The sequence below is a fragment of the Polyodon spathula genome, chromosome 13 (genome assembly GCF_017654505.1).
Source record: "Polyodon spathula isolate WHYD16114869_AA chromosome 13, ASM1765450v1, whole genome shotgun sequence".
NCBI lineage: Eukaryota > Metazoa > Chordata > Actinopteri > Acipenseriformes > Polyodontidae > Polyodon > Polyodon spathula.
In genome coordinates, this window is record NC_054546.1 from 39,355,842 (window position 1) to 39,375,363 (window position 19,522).

At 37.0% G+C, this 19,522-nt stretch overlaps 1 protein-coding gene across 4 annotated transcripts in view; it reads left to right on the top strand.

Annotated features, from left to right (window-relative positions):
* Positions 1-19,522, top strand: part of LOC121325350 (T-cell immunomodulatory protein-like) — a 96,442-nt gene that overhangs the window by 70,794 nt on the left and 6,126 nt on the right. Inside the window, exons 15-18 of one of the 4 annotated variants that reach the window (XR_005951327.1) lie at positions 8,809-8,933; positions 10,053-10,135; positions 11,661-11,778; positions 16,045-16,163. Coding sequence is in view for 2 of the 4 variants with exons in the window: in XM_041267781.1 (XP_041123715.1) it covers positions 8,809-8,933; positions 10,053-10,135; positions 11,661-11,778; positions 16,045-16,104 (386 nt within the window). In the remaining 2 variants the exon portion in view is untranslated. Of the gene's footprint in view, positions 1-8,808; positions 8,934-10,052; positions 10,136-11,660; positions 11,779-16,044; positions 19,081-19,522 lie in introns of those variants that run through there. The other 3 variants (XR_005951328.1, XM_041267781.1, XM_041267782.1) reach the window with 3 other exon arrangements.

Consider the following 19,522-nt stretch of genomic DNA (forward strand, 5'->3'; position numbering starts at 1 on the left):
TGAATAACAAACACTGACCCTGGGAAATCATAAAATTTAATTCGATTCTTAGACAAGCCCCTGACTTGTTTAAGTTTACATCTCTGTAGAAGATTAGTATTCATGTGAAGCTTACCTCTGTATGCTGACAGTCTGTACCAATTACAGCACGGCAGTGTAACACTGATAGGAGTCAGCCATTGCCCCCTTGGTGTTGATCTACAAGCAGGGCATGCCTTTTCTTTACCAGCTCTCAAACAAGCTGTGCCTATCTTGTATATATTTTTTTTAAATGTTTTGATGATATACTGTATGATCAATTTACCAGCCACATCAGAAACCGATCCAAACATGATTCCTGTTAGTAATTAGTGCTGTGTTAGGCGATTGCTAATAGGTTGAATTGTTCACTGCTTGTTTTGCTCTAAAATGACTAAATATGCTTAAAGGCCTTCTAAAATATTTGAATCTGAACCTTCTAGACCTGCCTTTTGTTGATGAGTGGAAAAAAAATATTGTATGTTATACAAACAATGCTGTTATTTGAGCATTACCAATATTACTATATCTATACAATGTTAAATAGTGCAAATATTAAAAACTACATTTGTTTGGGTTATACAATATTAAGATGTGCTTTAAGACCTCTGACACATCTGTGTAAATCCTAAGTAGTGTCATTCACAAATAAAATAGTATGAATCCTTTTTATCTTAAAAGATGCACAACAATATTTCGTTTAAGTATAACAGTAGGTTTGATGGATGAACAGGTTCAGTATTGTCTTGAGAGACAACTAGAGTTGTATTCCTTTTTTTTTTTTTTTTTTTTTTTTTAAACCTGTCTAGGCATAAAAACAACATGTTGTTTGCATCTTGAAATGGATATTGTCAAGCTCTTGTGGTTATAACTACTATTAATTGGAGTAAAATGACACCTTCATTGACATAAGTGTCTCTTTCATTTTAAGGCACTGCAGTGAAATAATGTGACACTTCCATTCTCTCTCTCTCTCTCTCTCTCTCTCTCTCTCTCTCTCTCTCTCTCTCTCTCTCTCTCTCTCTCTCTCTCTCTCTCTCTCTCTCACACACACCTCTGCAGTATGAGGCCTACCGAGGACTGGTAGGGTTTGTGACAGTGTGTTGTTTTTTTTTTTTTTGTTCTCTCAGTATCAAGCATGCCTCCAGGAGGCACATTGGAAGACTTCATGCTATGAGTGTGAGCCAAAATGCAGTGTATCTAATTGACGTACAGCTCTGACTGGGCTTTGTGTTGACAAACCAGAGGTTGTTTTGGTTATAGTAACATTTAGTACAGGAGTGAAGTTTGTTGTCTAATAATCCTGGGTAAAAGTATTAATCATTACAACCCAAATTAAAATGTAATTAAAATCTATGCAACATTAACGTCATTTTTTTTTTCTTTATTAGTAACAAATAAACATTTGCCAAAGTATCTACACCACCTTGCATATTAAAAAAAAAAAAACATGATATATTGAATATGTTCAACAATTTTTGTTTATTGCTATTTAGATATTATTTATTTACAATATTTATTAATTTCCAGAAAGGTATTATGAATTATCTTTTAAAGCAGTTGTGTACAGTCTGATACAGTACACATCAGCATTGCCACAACATTCACTAGTACTCTGTCATCTTTCCAGGGTATGACAAATCCATTTTGGATTGTGTTTGGGTTTATTTGCTCCAGTTCAGTTCACAGCATTTGAAAGCCATCTGGGGAGATGAGGTCAACAAGTAATCTATGACCTTGGAACCACAGCTATTCCTAATAATCTGTGTTCAAATGAGGGGTTAAGTATCTCTAGAAACCTGAAGAAATGTTACAATGTAGCTGTCGCCACACTGAGCTATGTAAAGCTCTATAAGGTGTCTTGAGAAATTGACAGGGATCTCTGACATAGTTTTGTATAAATTAGGATGTTTCAATGCTGCTGCAAAGTGTAAACCAGTTGATGTTTTATTTATTGGCGTAGAAACTTGAGGCCCAGCTATAATGAAAGTGATTATTTTCTACATCCAAATGAAGCCTGTCTTAGAATTTAGCTGTGAAAGATGCATAGCAAACTTGTTTACGAGGACAAGGAAAGACACTTTTTATAGTGTGGCCTTCTTGACCAGACTGAAGCCTCTGCTAACATTTCACATGCACCCAGTAAAGTTTAGAATGCAAAATACATTGACAAAAGTGTATCTAATGTTATTCTAAGTTTTAATTTTACCGCATCATTTCAATTTTCTCCATCTCTGTTATTGTACAATGAAATGCATTGCTGTCTGGATCACTGTAGCTGGATCCTCACACTACCAATCTTACTTCCCGTCTCTCAGGGTTCAAATAAAAGCTTCTGTAATGCCTCTAACATATCAGTAATCCAATACCATTCCTCAGGTGTTTAAATCTCTAGGGTCAAAATCTATTCTTCATTTTCTAGCTCTGGTCGCATGGATTGTTACAGTATGTATTGCCTTGGGAGGTTTGTTCTATAAAAAGCACTGTACAAAAACAACACTTTGTTCTAAACCAGCTCTGAAACAAGTTCTGTATATCTTGTATATTTTTTAAATGTTGTGATGATATACTGTATAATCAATTTACCAGCCCCATCAAAAACTGATCCAGACAGTATTCCTATTAGTAATTAGTGCTGTTAGGCGATTGCTAATAGGCTGAATTGTTTACTGATTGTTTACAATATAAATGGTTTACCCTACTTAATGGAAAGAAAAATCTTCAGCCAAGACTGTATAAAAACTCCATTGTCCCTCTGAGACCATGGCCGGCAGGTTGATGAATGGAAAATCTGTGATGAAGGTCTAGAAGTTGTTCCTTGTCACGTGCAACCCCGGCCTGTCTTTCTAAAAACATGGCGCTCTGAAGGACAAAGGAAAGCTGGGGAGTCCAGTCAATGGCCAACTTCTGCCAACTCAATTGTCTTTAATGGAGGAGTTAGTATGATGTTAATAAATTAAGTACTAAGGAGAACCCCCTCCCTCCCCCGTGCTCAGCCTCTGTTCCCCCAGGTTTGCAGCAGCCAGAATGAAGTAAATTGAAACTGTTAAAATCTGCAGGATTCAGCCAAGCTAACCATCTGTAGCGAGGAGAAGGATTATTATTGATCAGGGCTTTGTACACTGAGTGATTTTGTGCTTTCTGCAGTCAGACCATTATGTTCTGCTTGTCTGATAAGAAATGCATGGAAACAAGGTAAGCACAGATACAGGGAAGCTGGCAGATTGTTTAGGATTAGCGAGCACCATGAGAACACACACACACATTGCTCCAGCCATTTGAAAGATAAATCCCAGAAACAGATTGATGGTAAAAGCAGAACCCACATAAAACCATTATTATTCAAAACAACAAAAGTGCAGTTTATGTGGGCATTAACTCTGCAATACTGGTAATACAAATCATTTTAACTACGTACAAGTCATCCTTTAAGTCTTGAAAATTATTATTATTATTATTATTATTATTATTATTATTTATTATTATTATTATTATTATTATTATTTTGTTTTTTCTGTTGTTTTTTACCATTGACACCTATTTACAAATATCTTGCAAAATGTATGCAATATTGCCAGATTTCTCAACATCTCAAAACATTTATTTATTTATTTATTTTTTTAAAAGCACCCAATTTAAATAATTTAAAAGGCAGCTGTTTAAAATTTTCTAAATATGCTCTGATCCGTCTGTCCTTCTGTCACACTGCACATAGTGAACCTGGTATCTGCCTTAAATATTAAAGAATGTTTTCCTAGCCTTCTATATACCTGTCATTTCTAGCAGAGCGGTTATGACAACCTTTCTCACTGGTTAGATCAGGTGCCGTTTTAAGTCTACTGCTAGGTCCTTGTAACAACTGTTACACATGTGGGTCGTCACTGGATAATAACAGGTCAGACACAGAGCAGTCACTGGGTGTTGACACACCACACAGGCGCGCAGACTTAACCCTTTGCGATCCTATGTCGGACCAGATCCAACATTACAATTTTCCCTTTCTAGTCCGATGTCGGACCCTGTCCGACATCATCAAAAAGACGTAAAGCACAGGTCTCTAGTCGTTTTTTCTCCAGAAAAAGCTGAAAAGACTTCAATGGCCGAGAGAGATCGATAGGAGCCAAAAAAAGGGGGGTGGGGGGTATCTGAGCTATACAGATAACCCCATGCACCACGGAGATAACACAGACACAAACAAAGGAGATAGCTGCTTCCGCATCCAGCGCTCGAAGAATATCACTGACATTTGCAGAGCTTTTTGAGATGTTATAGTAATAAAATAATGACTTAGATCGCATTATTTAGGTGTTTGGTGATAAAACAAGTGATCAAGAGAGGATTTATCAGTATTATCTATAAAGAGGTATTATTGCTGTTTTTTGTTTTGCAAACAATACATAAAGTGCATGACACATGTTACAAAACAACCAACAGGGCAAAAACTGCCCTCTCTGTTTAATATAATAATACTAGTTTAAAATGTAGAATTTGAATGCCTCTTTGGCTCAATGTACTAAGCTTTTGCTGCAGTGCAATGTTTTTACACTTCCTAGGTTGTGATGTTAAGCTTGTCACACAGTGGGATTTCACACACAAACATCTCAGGGAAAAAATTCTGGTAATGTCACAAATGCTGCATTTGAGCTGAGTATCCCTTCCTCTGTGTGTGTCTTTATAGTAAGTGCTGTACACAGCTGATACACATTACCTCCAACAGTCAAACGAAATGTTTTTTTCAGTCATGTCTGTCTAATATGATTACAGTCGACCATGCTGAATTGACATGAATAATGCAGATATGTGTGTGATGTGACGAGTTGTTTCAGTATAACAGGGTTTTGAGTTTATTTACTGTTTTTGAACATTCGCTCACATTCTGGTTCCCAAGTCTTTAAGATAATTCTCTAAGTACCTATATATCTCTGTTCTCTTATTAAATATACCACAGTAAGAATGACTGGATAGTGCTCTATGGATAGAGCACCTTATCTCCACAAGCCACACCATGTTTTGTGATACAATGTCTAAGTCTTTTCCCATTGTATAAGCTGTGAACAAGCTTCAAAACCCTCATATTACACAGCTTCATCGTTGTACCACTTCATCTCATCCTTAGACCCAAATGTCATGTTAGCAGCTGCTGTCATCATAAATGTTGATAATTAAGGAAATCACTGTTTCAGCAACAGTGAATGCTAAAGATCTGGTTCCTTCCATTAAGATCTAAGTATGCATCTCAGGAATGCACCCACTAGTTTACTTTCTAAAAAACATAGCAGGTGCTGTGCATCCTTCTGTGAAAATCTGATTCAGCTGCACTCCTCTCCAGGCCTTTGGCTTGCCTCAGCTAGAGTATTAAAAGCTTGGCAATGTTTTGTAAACAGCTTGTGAGTCTAGTACGTTAATTTAGAAGGGAATACTTTATAAGACAGCCATAAATTATTTAGGGGCTTGTTGTTTGTGCCTAGGTTTTGTAAGTGAAATAAATAATGTGATAATCACTTTGCTCTTGATACAAACCCTATAAGTCATTTTGCTGGCATTTACATCTGTCCCTGAAATAAGTTTGTATCGTACCCCTCTGTAGCAGGGAGAGATCTGTGCTGACTCTGCTGGCGTGTTCACGGTACTGCAGGAAGAGGGCGGCAGTCTTCCAACAACCGCCTGTGAGTCATGGCAGTGACACGGGGAGGTGGGAAGGTAGGTGTGTGGACTTTCCCCCTCTCTGAATGGCTGAGAGGCGAGTCTTGGCAGATTGCTAGCCCTATAAAAAAAATGCTCTGCTGTTTCCTCAGGTCTGCCCACTTAGACGCGCCGAGAGTGCGGAAGCTCTGATTCAGGACCGGGAATCAGCCGGGAGAAAAGAAAGAGTTTCACAGCGAGACAGAGAGAGCGGGGAACCCTTGGGCAGACCCCAGCGTATTGTAAAAGAGCAGGCTAGTTAGCCGACAGAGTAGGATGGTGATCCGGGTCGTGCGGGTAGCGGCGACTGGGATAACGCTGCCGAGTGCAGCACCTTTTATTTGTAGTTTTATTACTGTTTTATTTTCCCTTGTTCTTTTCGCCTTCTGTTTTCATTATTATTTCTTTGAGCACCTGCGAGTGCACTTGCTGTTCGCGTACCAGCTGTGGTATTTCCGTGGTGCTGTCTATCAACGTTGATAGGCAGCACACGGTCAACAGTGCCCTCTGCCGGAAAAAGTAAGAACTGGTCTAAAATAAAACTGGGCACCTGTGTGGTGTTTTCAATTACACCTGTCTGTCTCCTAGTCAGTGAATTACCCACACCCCTTCCACACCCTCGTATTTCGAAGTCACTGTTTTCAAAGATGTTATTAGCATAGAGAGATTTTTTTTATTATTATTTGGAACTACAGTGGCTGTGCGGAATTCCTTTATTGTTTTGAGGATATTTTGAAGTCACCATTTATCTCTGAGCCCTGTGGCTTTTTACTGCCTGTTAAATGCTGGAAATAAATCCCCATGGCTCTGGTACCAGCAGATGCACAGAGTAGACCACAAGCTGCTCAGTCAAGCCAAGTCAAGCCCCAGTGCAGCTGGTGTGGAGCACCTTGTCATTATTACAACATTCTGTCAGTCATTCACTGTGTGAATATGTGATAATGAGCTGCACAATATAATGAATTCAATAGCAGAAAGGAAATGCATAGCAGCTATGTAATTCGAAATCATATTTGAAAAGTGAGCCTTGTGGTGAGGGTGGATGATATTTGTTTGGAAGAAACACTGACAGGAACATGCTGCTTCCGGTATTGTAAACCATTTTATGGAAATTGTTCGGTACACTGGCAAGCTGTTTCTTCACAATCTGTCATTTTAGATTAAAGGAGACTGTAGCAACTGCCTCCAGCCAGGGGAGTGGAATTAAGAGGCCCTTTAGACAGATGACCCCTCATCCAAAACAAGATTCATGAAGATTGCTGACAGACGGGAGTACATTATGGAAATTATATTGGTCCCAGGCCATGAAAACTTCTGGGTGAATTATCTAGCTTTGAGATGGGAACCTAAATGTACAGGCAGTTTGGACTACATTACCTTGCATAAGGTAACATTAGATTTGTCAAAAGTTAGTGCTAAATGGTGTCTGTAAAACCAGCCTCTTTAAATTGACTGACTGAGACCCCAAATATAAAGCATTTGTATCATTTATCTTGCTTCATGTTCTTTAAATCGTGAAAAAAAAAGCACTGTTGGTCAGTGGTTCAGCTGATGACTTCAAGTGGGTGGGATCTTTTGTGCTCGTAAATGCCTTAAACCCTTAGCTTCAAATGGAAGACGTGTAAATGACTTGAACAAGATGGAACTGAGTGGATTTAGATTGCACAGCGTTTAGAGTGCTTTGTAATGGAAGTAAGTCAATGAAAAAGATGTGTCTAATGTTTTTACTTGAAAGGTGACTGGATGAACAGTCAAAATCAATGGCCTAAAAAAAAGCATTGCAATTTTATCTCCTTTTTTGTCCAAGTACAGTATGGGGTGCAGTTATTTTTAAATGCTGCACCAATGCTTCATTGATTGGACGTTGCTTGAAAGAAACTAAATTAAACTTAAGTCTTCCATAGCAAAAGTAACGATTTCTGTGATTGATCTGATTACAATGGCTTTTACACAAAGACGATTAATGCAGCTGTGTTAGGGTTGAATTATCAATATTACTGGGCAGTTTCACAGAAGCTGCATGAGAGAAAGATGGTTATTAGTATTATCTTTTACCACCTTGCATGATTGAATATGGCAATTTTGAAGTATTTGTTATTTTCTTTATTTTTTAATGAATACATACTTCAGGTCTGGTGCAGCATCATACTTTTTTTTTTTTTTTTTTTTTTTTTTTTTTTCCAGAATGTGGTGGGGCTCCCGAGTGGCGCATCCAGTAAAGGTGCTCCTCGTGGAGTGCAGGATGCGCCCTATAGCCTGGACATCGCAGGTTTGAATCCAGGCTGTCATTGCCGACCGTGACCGGGGGTTGCCAGGGGGTGGCGCACAATTGTCAGAGTGCCGCGTGGGTACAGAGGGCTTAGGTCGGCAGAGCAATCCACGGTTCAAAAAAAACATCTGTTTGTGTTGCAGATCTGGGCTGCCAGCTGTGTATATTGCGGGACTGTCCATTGGAAAGTGTCTACATATAGTTCCTATGCAGAGGGCTAACATGTTCTTCTGTACAGCAGAAGTCTTCTTGGTGTTTTTTTTACTTTACATCCCCATCATTCTGTCTCACCTTCAGAAATGAACTTTGCTCCTGTGTAGCTTTGTATATACACTATAAGTCAGAGGTCACTTGATTTTCAACACAACAGTAGCAGCCAAAGCCTCAAATACAGAGGCAGTGCACGGTGTGGAGTAAATATAGGATCCAGTTGTTCTGTCCTGGCATTACTATTTACACATGGTTATTCCTGTATCACGCTTAAATTAGCTTCATTTCAGGCATTCAATGTAATGTAATCAGGCTGCAGGAAATTTTCTATACAATAATTTAGTAGCATGATGTTAAACGTGAGTATTATGTTGTAGCTGATTACAGATAATGAATATGTGCCAAGTATAAATCTGATTTGCTTTTCTTTAACCTGATTCTCTCGAAGAACAAGAACAGTAGCATAATAATGAATCCAACAGTTTCTTCAGCAGTAGTTCCTTAGCAAGTTCTCTAAACTGAATGTCATAATCTTGAATAATTTGCAAGGAATATGTATCTGCAAAATTTATATTGTGTCAGTGTTTGATGTGTTGTTGTTTTACACAGTGATTTTATTTGCATTTTAGCTGGACAGCTGAGTCAGTCAGCCCATTTTGCCCTACAGCTGCCCTATACTGTGCTGGGTTTGGGTCGCAGCGCTAACTTCTTGGATCATCTGTATGTTGGGATCCCACATCCCCCAGGAGATAAGGTAAATACAACAATGAATCGATTATTTGTCAGCAAGGTGTTGTTTTGCTAGACTCAGTTAAACTTTCGTTGATCCCTTGTGTGCCATATTTGGAGTCTCACTTACCCAGTAACATGCATTTTGGTGTGTGTTGCATTACTACAGTGGTTCCGTTTGTATTTGTTTTCTGATGAGAACTATATGGTACGTATTCTTGCTCTTTGTGTAATGAAAATAATCGATTCAGAAATGATTGCATTTAGCAAGTTTTTGTTACTGTCGTAAGGTAAATCTAAAAGCTCCCTGACAGTTTCTAATATTCCCCATGTGGCCTCGTTCAATTATCCTTTTAAACATTGGTAATTATGGCTTTGAAATACCATCATGATTTCTTGAACACTCCCTGAACGATTGATGTTGAGTTAAAGCAATGTGTCTGTTTGGAAAATAAAGGCTTCTTTATTCAAATAGATTAGAAGTGCAGAGTCCAAGTGGCACATCCAGTAAAGGCACTCCGCATGGAGTGCAGGATGCACCCTATAGTGTGGACGTCTCCAGTCAAGTCCAGGCTATTCTTTGCTGACCGAGGATGGGAGCTCCGAGGGGGCGGCACTCAATTAGCCGAGCACTGCCCGGGGGGAGGGAGGGCTAGGCCGGCCAGGGTGTCCTCGGCTCACCACGCACGAGAGAACCTTGTGGTCTAGCCGGGCGCCTGCGGGCTTGCCAGTAAGCTGCCCGGGGCTGTGTTGTCCATCGACGCTGTAGCTCTGGGTGGCTGCATGGTGAGTCTGCTGCGTGTAAAGAAGTGGACGGCTTCGTCTTCTCCCCTCCTGAGTCAGCGCAGGGGTGGTAGCAGTGGGCTGAGCCTAAAAATAATTGGACTTTACTAAATTGGGGAGAAAACAATAAAAATAGTTGGCGACCACTAAATTAAAAAAAATAATGTTGGATAGGTCAACCAAAGTGTCTTTGTGTTACTAAGTGCCAACAGCATCTAGTACACTGCAGTATACTACCAGATAAACAAAAGGAAACTTGAGTCAGATCAGTTGGATAATCGATGACTGGAAGGCAACTGGAAATAAAGAGCATCTACTGAACTCACATGAAACCACCTTAACACAGTGCTTGGTTTTCCAGGCTATCAGAAAACAGGAGTGGACTGCAATCATCCCCAATTCTCAGCTGATCGTCATTCCCTATCCCAACAACAACCCACGCAAGTAAGCCACTGCAAATAAACCCAAATGTATTTATACTGAGTGACTATGCTTTTAATGAATAAATTGGTATAGTGTTTGCTAACAGCTCGCGGTGGATTTATGGGTTTCCTTTTTAAACAGGTTAGTCACCTCTGGGACCTGTGTTTGCTTTCATTCCCAAGTTACAGAACCATACATCATGTCATCCTGATGGATGTTCAAGGAAAGTAGACATTGTAAAATTGTCTAAAATGTACGGATTTCATCCTCAAAAGGCTATGGTGGGACTGCATATACTACTTTGAGCAGGAAAGCAGTGGCTTCTCAAGATGTGTTTTATTACTCCTGACAGCAAAAAAAAAAAAAAAAAAAAAAACATGTGGATTTCTTCTTCAAGCCTTCTATAACTGATGTATAATGATTTCTAAAAACACAGAGTCTGGTCGTTCCATGAAAAAATCAGGACAGAAACTAACTTGTTGAATCCACATAATCCTTAATTGAATGGCCTTTTAAGAAGATTATTTGAAAATGTACAATTCTTTGATTTGTACGTATTGAGTATTTTTAAAGGTGTGCACTTTTGAGATTTTCAGGGTCAACGGTCAATCGATTTTATTTTCAGCAAAATAGGATCCCTGAGATCTATTATCGCCAACTTCTGAAAGGCAGTAAGTTTTTCCAATACAAACCAGGTAACAAGTTTTGTGAAAAATATAAGATGGTTCTGTGTTAGGGGTGTCAGCCCAAATACATTTAATAATGACCAAGTCGTGGCTGAATACTGTGGGAGCCACTGCAGTTCTTCATTATTAATTACTGCAGAGATGATAATGCCCGTATCCCTTGACCAGAAGGGTCATCTTGGCCTGACGGCATGACCATCATCTTTGGTCGAGGGTACCCAAACTCATTTCTCTGGAGCTATTGAAGCCAATTTGAGACATACAGTATATTGAAAAATTATTTTACAAAAAACATTTGGAACAATATAAAAAAGCACTGTTGTCTATTTAACCTAAAATAAATGAACAATAATGAAAGTGTAAAATCAGATATTTTTTCAGGTGGAACCTTCATTATAAATATCATGTATTTATTAATATGTAAACCTAATCATTTTTCTTTTTTTCTTCTTCTTGGGGCTGCAGTAGAAATATTTACCAACATCAGCTGAACAGTTCAACCGTCTAAGTGATTTAATTATATTTCATTTTATTATATTTAATTTTGGAGCTTACAAATATCAGAGCAGCCACATCCAAACAATAATAGATCACATCATCTTATAGGTTTTTCTATAATAATTCACACATAATCCCTCAAGACAATTTCTCAGTTAAAATTACTATCCATATAATCAGTAGTCTGTGGAACCTGGAGGGTGGAGTTTAAAATTAAAAAAGAAAAAATGTAAGGGCGTAGGTGTGATAATAATTAAGAACGTGCTGTTAAAGCTGTGTTTTGTATGTTTTTTCATGTACTTTAAAGGAAGGCTAAAAAGCAGATTTTTTGTTGCTTATTATTTTTCTTTCTCTTTTTTCAGTTGGAGCGCCAAACTTTACCTGACCCCAAGTAACATAGTGCTACTAACAGCCATTGCACTAATTGCCGTGTGTGTTTTGATCCTGGCAATAATTGGCATATTGCACTGGCAGGAGAAGGTAAGTGCTCTGAAGTATTAATTATGCTTTCACTGTAACATCCATTTTGGTCTTTGAAACTACTGAAACAGTTTTGTTCCAATTAAAAGAAAACAGACACAGTGGAAAATCTTATTCACGTGCACCAGAAGACAATTTCATGCCCCAAGACCAACTTTTACACTTTGCTCACATATTGGCCTCACTGTCACCCAGTCACCCTTTGGCCTTGGTTTCCCCAAGAATGCCAAAGAAACAATCTGTGGTTTAAAACATTACAAAGCAGGCCATTAAGATGCTAGCAACACCATAAGAAAAATAACATTGAAATGCCATAGCAATACCCTATATTCTGTTTCATAATCCTCTACTCCACTTTGACCTACACCTATTTAGTGACATAAACTTGACACTAAATTTCAAAGTTTCGTGGGTTTTTTTTTTTTTTTTTTTGGTGTTGGTGTTTTAAATGGATAAACGGCAGATATACTTACCATAGCTAAGGGACTTTTTTCATACATTAATTCTGAAACCTATCTTAAACAAATGTCTGCTGTAGGAAAACTGAATCTCATTTGTGCCATGGCACAACAGTGGTGTTAAAGCCATCACACACGATGAATTCGGAATGCCTCACGCTGCAGAGTGCATGAAATAGCTATGACGCAAAAGAATTGGGAATGCTGAAACCATTTCCAGCTTTAGAACTAGTTTTAAAATAGGATTCTGCATCTCCTGACTCTGCAATTCCTAAGACTGAAGTTTGGAAGACAACATAAAGCATAGAAGTTGTTTTTGAGTGCAAACTGAACTTGAAGTGGCAGTAAATAAATTGCAGCTGCTTACTGAAGAAAAAGACAGAAATAGCAGAGTTATCAAGAAATACAGCCCCAGGCTGAAGACCCAGTACAACCTTGAGGTTCGTCATGGTGTTGCTGCAGACAATTAGAACCAGGTGCCTCATGCTAATCCTGCTGGTCAAGAGGAGCTGAAAACCCTGTGTCAGCAGTGAGAATGAGAGGGGGAGAAGAGGTGGATTTAGAGAGAAAAGTGTTCAAGGACATGCTGCTGCCACTATCTGGAATGCAGTTTCTAAGCAACCCCAAAATATATAGTCCGGCAAAATAAAGCTTTATCCCAGAAATAATACCAGTTTTAATTAACTTAACGTTTGGGTTTCTTTCATACAAGAATAATATTATTTTAGTAACCCTATCTGTAAAGAAGAAAATCAAAAGAAAAATAAATCTCTTGCGATGATGCTTTTCTTATAATACTGCAATCCATGGTGAGTTTTTGTAGTATTTGCTAAGAATGTTTTTTAATGACACCTCCCCTGAGATATAGTGTTGGGTTGATAAAAGGATGATTCACCTGCATTCAGCTTCATATAGGTAGCTGCCCAAAAGTCACAGAAGAGGGCTTCAAAGATCAAAATATTATTTTAAATGAAAGTGTATTGACCTGTGGTCACCCATGTTAAATTAAGTCAACCGGTTAGACCTAAAATATTATAGATTTACATTAACATTACCAAAGAAAGCGGATTTTTATTCTGTGATTCTGTACAATATGTATGGTGTATGTGTGTGTGTGTGTGTATATGTGTGTGTGTGTGTATGTGCATGTACTGTATGTATGTATGTGTGTGTGTGTGTGTGTATATATATATAAATCTGCTATATATCAAGGGTCGCGATATAGCGAGAGACCCATAGAAAAACGAATAGGCTAACAAATAGTGTCCAAACGCTCCCTTGTTTTATTGGGGGGGGGTTCAGGGTCCATTATAAATACTCTACGCAATCCGCTTTTTCAATTTTTTTTGTATAAAAAGCAGCACACCATTTTAATTCGTACTGCAGAGGGTAATTGCTTCTCATCAGCTTCAGTCTCCACTTAATTTCATGAGTCTTCCTCTCCTTTCCCAAATGTACAAACCCGCTGCATTGAAAGAATCCATTCCCAACAACAACATAGGAGGCTTGTTGCTAGGGAGCTGACGTCACTGCCTTGTGACTTTTGCTAGTGCATTGCTGCCACACGTGAACACCTTGCGGGCTAAAATAAAAAACGGTTCAGAAAGTAGATATTTAATTTGCTTTGTGTTATTGTGCAATACTTATGTATATGGTAACAGTACAATATTAATGCTTTGTTTTTAATTGTTTTGAATATTGTTTTTGTGATGTGCAGTACAAAATAAATCGAACAGTAATTCTAAGTGCCTATGTATATTGCAGCTAAGGCATGGGTGGGTGTATAAAGCTTCTTGTTATGTGGTCAGAAAAGAAATGTAACCCTTTCAGCTGAATTACTGCCATTCAAAAATAAGAAGAATATAGCTAGTGTCTTGCCAGCAGTTTTTTAATTGCATTTTTGTAGGTTGATGCGAATAATAAATAATGATAATTACCTTACTGTCCTTACCTTTGTATTGTCGTTGACAAGAGACTAAAGCTGCCGAGTTAAATTAAGTGCCATTAGATTTGCCATCCTCAGTCCTAAAAAACAGCTAAATCTCCATCTATTACAGCTGGGATGAGTAGCTCTTGGCACAGCACTGAATAGTGTCTGTTAAAGCAATACTTCTGTTAAATGGTACAGCTACTGCACTGCTTTTATATGATATTTGTAACCATGGCACATCAATTGCTGAATGCTTTCTAATATCTATGCTTACCATTTCTGCTTTATCAGGTACTGGCTGGTATCCCTGTAGTCTTGTTCACTAGGTTGGCATTGATACAGCCTGCCATTTTTTTGTTTTCCTTTAAATAAATAAATATACAGTAGTTCATGTTAGTTGTTCACAATTTAACATTGAGTGACATTAAAAGCTCTATGAAAAAGTCGCACAGTTTTTTACTTTTTTTTTGCACCGAAAGAATAAATTGCCTGATTGCTATCTACAGCTATGGCCAAACGTTTTGCACACCTAAAAATTTACCATTTAGGCATAGTTTAAAAAATAAATAAATAAATGAAATTTATGAACATAATTTAGATCTTTTAACATTCTGTAATCAAGTCATATAATGAAGTCTACCGGCATCCATAATAGTAGCAGTATTTCATGTTAGATTTCGAAATGTCAAATTTTTTTCATCAAGTATATAGGAAAAACTGCAAAGCTCTATTTAGTTCAATATGTTAACATAATATTATTTAGCAGGTTTCATTCAAATTAGTTAATTATTTAGGGTGATTCAAAACCATTGGCTATAGCTGTTCATTTTAAATATTAAAGAGGGTTTCCTAACTCTCCACACGGTGCGAGCTGTGCCAAATCTTTAATAGTGAAATGACACTAAAATAATAACTAGAGGCCACTGCAAATGCATGTAATTGAAGTCCATTAGCAAGGCCGGTGCTTTTTGACAAATGCTGCTTTTTAGTGTAAATCATTGTTAGGCACACCACAGTTGGAAAAACAGTACAGTAATGCAAAGCTGAAAAGATTGATTTAAGGTCAATATATTCAGCACAAAACCAGTTTTATTAGCTCTTATTCAAGCAATTCTTACTTTCTGCCTGAATTAAATGTGATTATGTCTACTTTAGAAGACAGTTTGGCATTGTGGTTAGCATAAGGACCAAGATAAGGAAGTTTGGGTTATAGATCAGCTCCTTGCTATTGACATCAAACTACTTTTGCCTGATCTCCCAAACAAAAAGAACACTTGCCATTTACAAATATCAAAGCAATACGTCAAAATGATAAGCCAATATGGAACCGTAATGTAACAAAATAAAAATAAAAAATCAGTTACTGCATTTGAATGAACATAGATTGAATGGTAGCCTAATCCAAGTGGAAAAGCACTCCTTCCAAATCTGAACTGTTCCAAATAAATAATTCTAGTTATGAGAAACTTTACGGATTCAGCGCTATTGCAGAATAAACTGACTCAAGCTTGGCAGCAGAGAACTTGTTGCATTTAAGGCTGCTGTCTTTGATCACCAGTTTGATCTCATGTTGTGTTGCTCATGGAAATAAAGCCTGTGTTTCTGAAATACCTGTCAATGGAGCTTACATTACACTGAAGATTCTTAATTATGTAAAATGGAATACAATATACACATTGACATTCTCGTGATCACAAAAACATTCCTCCAGACAATTAAGGTTGTATTTAGGAATGTGTATAATAAGCAGTACAAATTGTATAGTGAAATCATCCTTAACACAGTATAGAGTCATTTTAATGCAAGCGATGGTAATAAGACCCAAATGAATGTGTTTGATGTTAATGCTTCACTGCTTCCTATGTTTTTTTTCTGTAGAAAGCGGATGACAGGGAGAAACGCCAGGAAGCTCACAGATTCCATTTCGATGCCATGTGAAAACCCAGAGTCTTGTAATGGCTGTTTACCCACCATTTGGAACAAGGGCCTTCTGTAACGTATGTCAATGGAATCGATGGTTAGAAACTGTGTAATTTGAAATAATGTTTTGCTATTTATTAAGAGGAATTAAAATCTGATTTGAGACCGCTTGACAGCTGCTTTCAGTATTACGTTTACTTCACAGTCAAAAGAAAATGGGTTAGGATTGACTGTTCCGCTGTTAATTATTACAAGAAGAGAAAACAGCTGCACTGTATGTTGCTGAAGTGTCAGCTTCTAACACATTTTCTGTTTGAGGTTTTTAGCACAAAAAATATTATCTTGATTAAATAAAGAATTGTTTATATATATATATATATGAATATGACTAGGAAAGGCAACTCAAAACTAAGAATTGCTATAGTATAGGAAAGGCAACTCGAATTGTTTGCCACTCTAGTATAAGAAGGTGACCGCCTATATTTCCAGTTGGAGACACCTGAAACTATTAAAATAGGTATTATGCAGTTAAGTTATTTAATGCTGAAAGGAAGTAAGAAAAAAAGACAAAAACTTTTATTTTAATTTGAAGTTTTTTTGTAATAAATTAACTTTGAACATTGACTGAAAATGTAAAATACCCCTGGCAGAGACATATCAAGATAACGTTTTTGTACTGCATTCAAATGTTCATGTATTACACTGAAAGCAGCATGTGCATACAGTAAAGTATGTGTTTAATTTAACAAGGATTTCCATATTGTTCTTCCTAAACGCCAGTTTTTGCATTCTCTAACTGGCTACACATGTATGTTCAGGCAAACTCAATGGGACTGAATTGCACTCTTCCATGGTATTTGCTGGAGATGAACCCACTTGTAAAGTTATACAATCCTTTTCATTGACATTCATTCCTTAAGCATTGTTTGCCAAGTTTTTAAATGCACTGTTATTAAAATCCGTAGAAATGCCTTCATGCAATAAGTGCTACTATACAAATACTACTGAATCTTTGTAATTGTACTAATTCAATTCAAACTATTCCTGAGGGTTAAGCTTCTTTATATTGTGGGTATTATTGTATGTTCTGGGTCCTGGGCTAATGTATTTAACTTTTCTATCACTGTGTATTGATCAGTTTGGTTTTGTATATTGTAATTGAATGCAGAAGACCACTAAGGCTAAGTAAATGTCTTGTATCTTACAAATTAGTGAAACTTATCCTGCTTTTGTATTATTCATGCTTTCATTTTTCAGGTATGGGGGTGTAGGGTTGTGGTCTGTTTGGTCTAACAGATAAAAAAATTATGTGAACTACTTTATTGTTGTGGTAATAACAAAATGCATGCAAGCATTAATGTAAAATTATTAAAATAATACACAACAAAGATTCTTAGCCTTCAAGGAAGAATTTTCTTTCAATAGAAAACTCTCTTTATTCAATGCACTTTGTCTGTGGCTCTCGCAGCAGTATAGTGACCAACCAAGATTATCCCTGAAAGAATGTTGGTTCTGTACAAAGTGTGTAACTAAGAGTATATCTCGCCATTCCTCCGTTATCAGTTCTCATACTTCAGATTTTCTATGTGCATGCGATAGTGAAGTCTTAAACAGAGCACTCCAACAAGCAAATGCATTGGGCTTAATGATGCGTGGCATTGCCCTGAGGCAACAAACCTGTTTTAAAATGCTATTACGAATTGAAAATGAAAGAAAAAGTAATTCAGTAGAAGTTAGAGAGCTGTAAAAATGAAATAAAATAACGTTGTCCTATCTGCTAGTGCCAGACTTAGAACTTGACAAGTACTGGTAACATATGTTTATAAAACTGATGCAATACACTGAAAAAGTTTCACTAATTAGTATGTTTGGAAGGATAGCTACAGGAGAGTTAAATCATTGAATATCATTTATTTATTTATTTATTTTAAAGGCAACAAAAGTTGACTAGAATAATGCCATGACTTTTTAGCATTTTATTTACAAAAAACAACATTTAAATGCTGTGTTGCACACTGAGATTTTGACTGAAGGAGTTGAAACAATAAGAATATTTGTTGTCACAACGATAATATTGTTACTGTTTGTTGTGCACTTCATTATTGTTTGGCCTAAGTTTGCTATAATAAGTAATGAACCAGTTAATTCCCAAATGATAACCTAACCTGGTGGATTCATAGACAAAGGGAATAAACAGTAGCAGACATAAATACCAGTGTCCTAAAATTTAGAAACTTGTATGTATTTATTTCTTTATGTATTTATTTCTTTATTTTAATTGACTGTATGTAATGTTATTAGGTAGGTCAATAAGTAATCCTTGGTAGAAAACACCAGCAGGGTTAATACAGTGAAAGAACAGCTGTACTGAAGTCCTCCACTGTTTATATTGTTAAAGTAGGCCCTCAGGATGTTGGAGAGTGTCATCCTCCATTTTAGGCTGGCATTGAAACCCCCATATTTACTTGTGCTGCGCCTCTCCCCTCCCCATCTCAGCCAGCATGACAGTAATTTATGTAGAAACTGAATCCATAAAATCCTCTTGTCTTCTTGGTGGTGTTTTTTTTTTTTTTTTTTTTTTTCTTTTATGAGTGCAATTAATCATTCAAATAAAAAAGTGAGGTTAAAAAAATGTTTTTTGTTTTGTTTTGTTTTTTTCTTTCTATTGACCACATCACTATTTATTACATGTGAATGAAGCATCCTTTAGTAGCAACCTGGTATTTTTCTTTTAAAGATTAAAAAATGTGCCGTTCCCATAATGCTGGATGCCCTAACCAGGGTAGATAGCATTTGATTGAATCTATATTTAGAAAATGTCACAACCTGCAGGATCAAGTCTGTGAGATCAGCATTGATTATTCGGAGGGAAGAGATGCCGGTCTAAACACTGCTGAGCACAGCGACTCCACTCTCTGTCTTGAAAATAGGATTAAACAATATGTAACAATTAGTGCAGTAGTTTAGCTGGCAAAACAGTTTTCTTTCCAATAATTTAAGAAACTTTAGCAGAGTTGGCCATTATGAGAAATTGACTTGTATTATTTTAAAATACCCTTATGCAGTAAATATGAACTAAAACATGAGTGTAATTTGAATATTTGGTTTCCTTGTTTATATTGGCATTTTAAGAAGCTAATAGTTCAACCATATTGAAGTGGTTCAAAAATAAACTGATCAGCTCTCAGCAGTTTTTCTTTGTTTGTTTTTTTGGTAGGAACATCTGCAAAAAATATTTCTGTCACTCTTTTTCGGGACCCTCAGATTCTACATTGGGTCCATTATAACCTAAACATTCCTCTCCTTTCACCGCATTTTTTCACTGAAAACGACTCGCCAAATGATTCAAACTGATCCGATTTAATATGTTTTCAAGAAAAATGAAAACTATATTATTTTTGTTTATCACAGGCATATATATTGAGTCTACAATGAG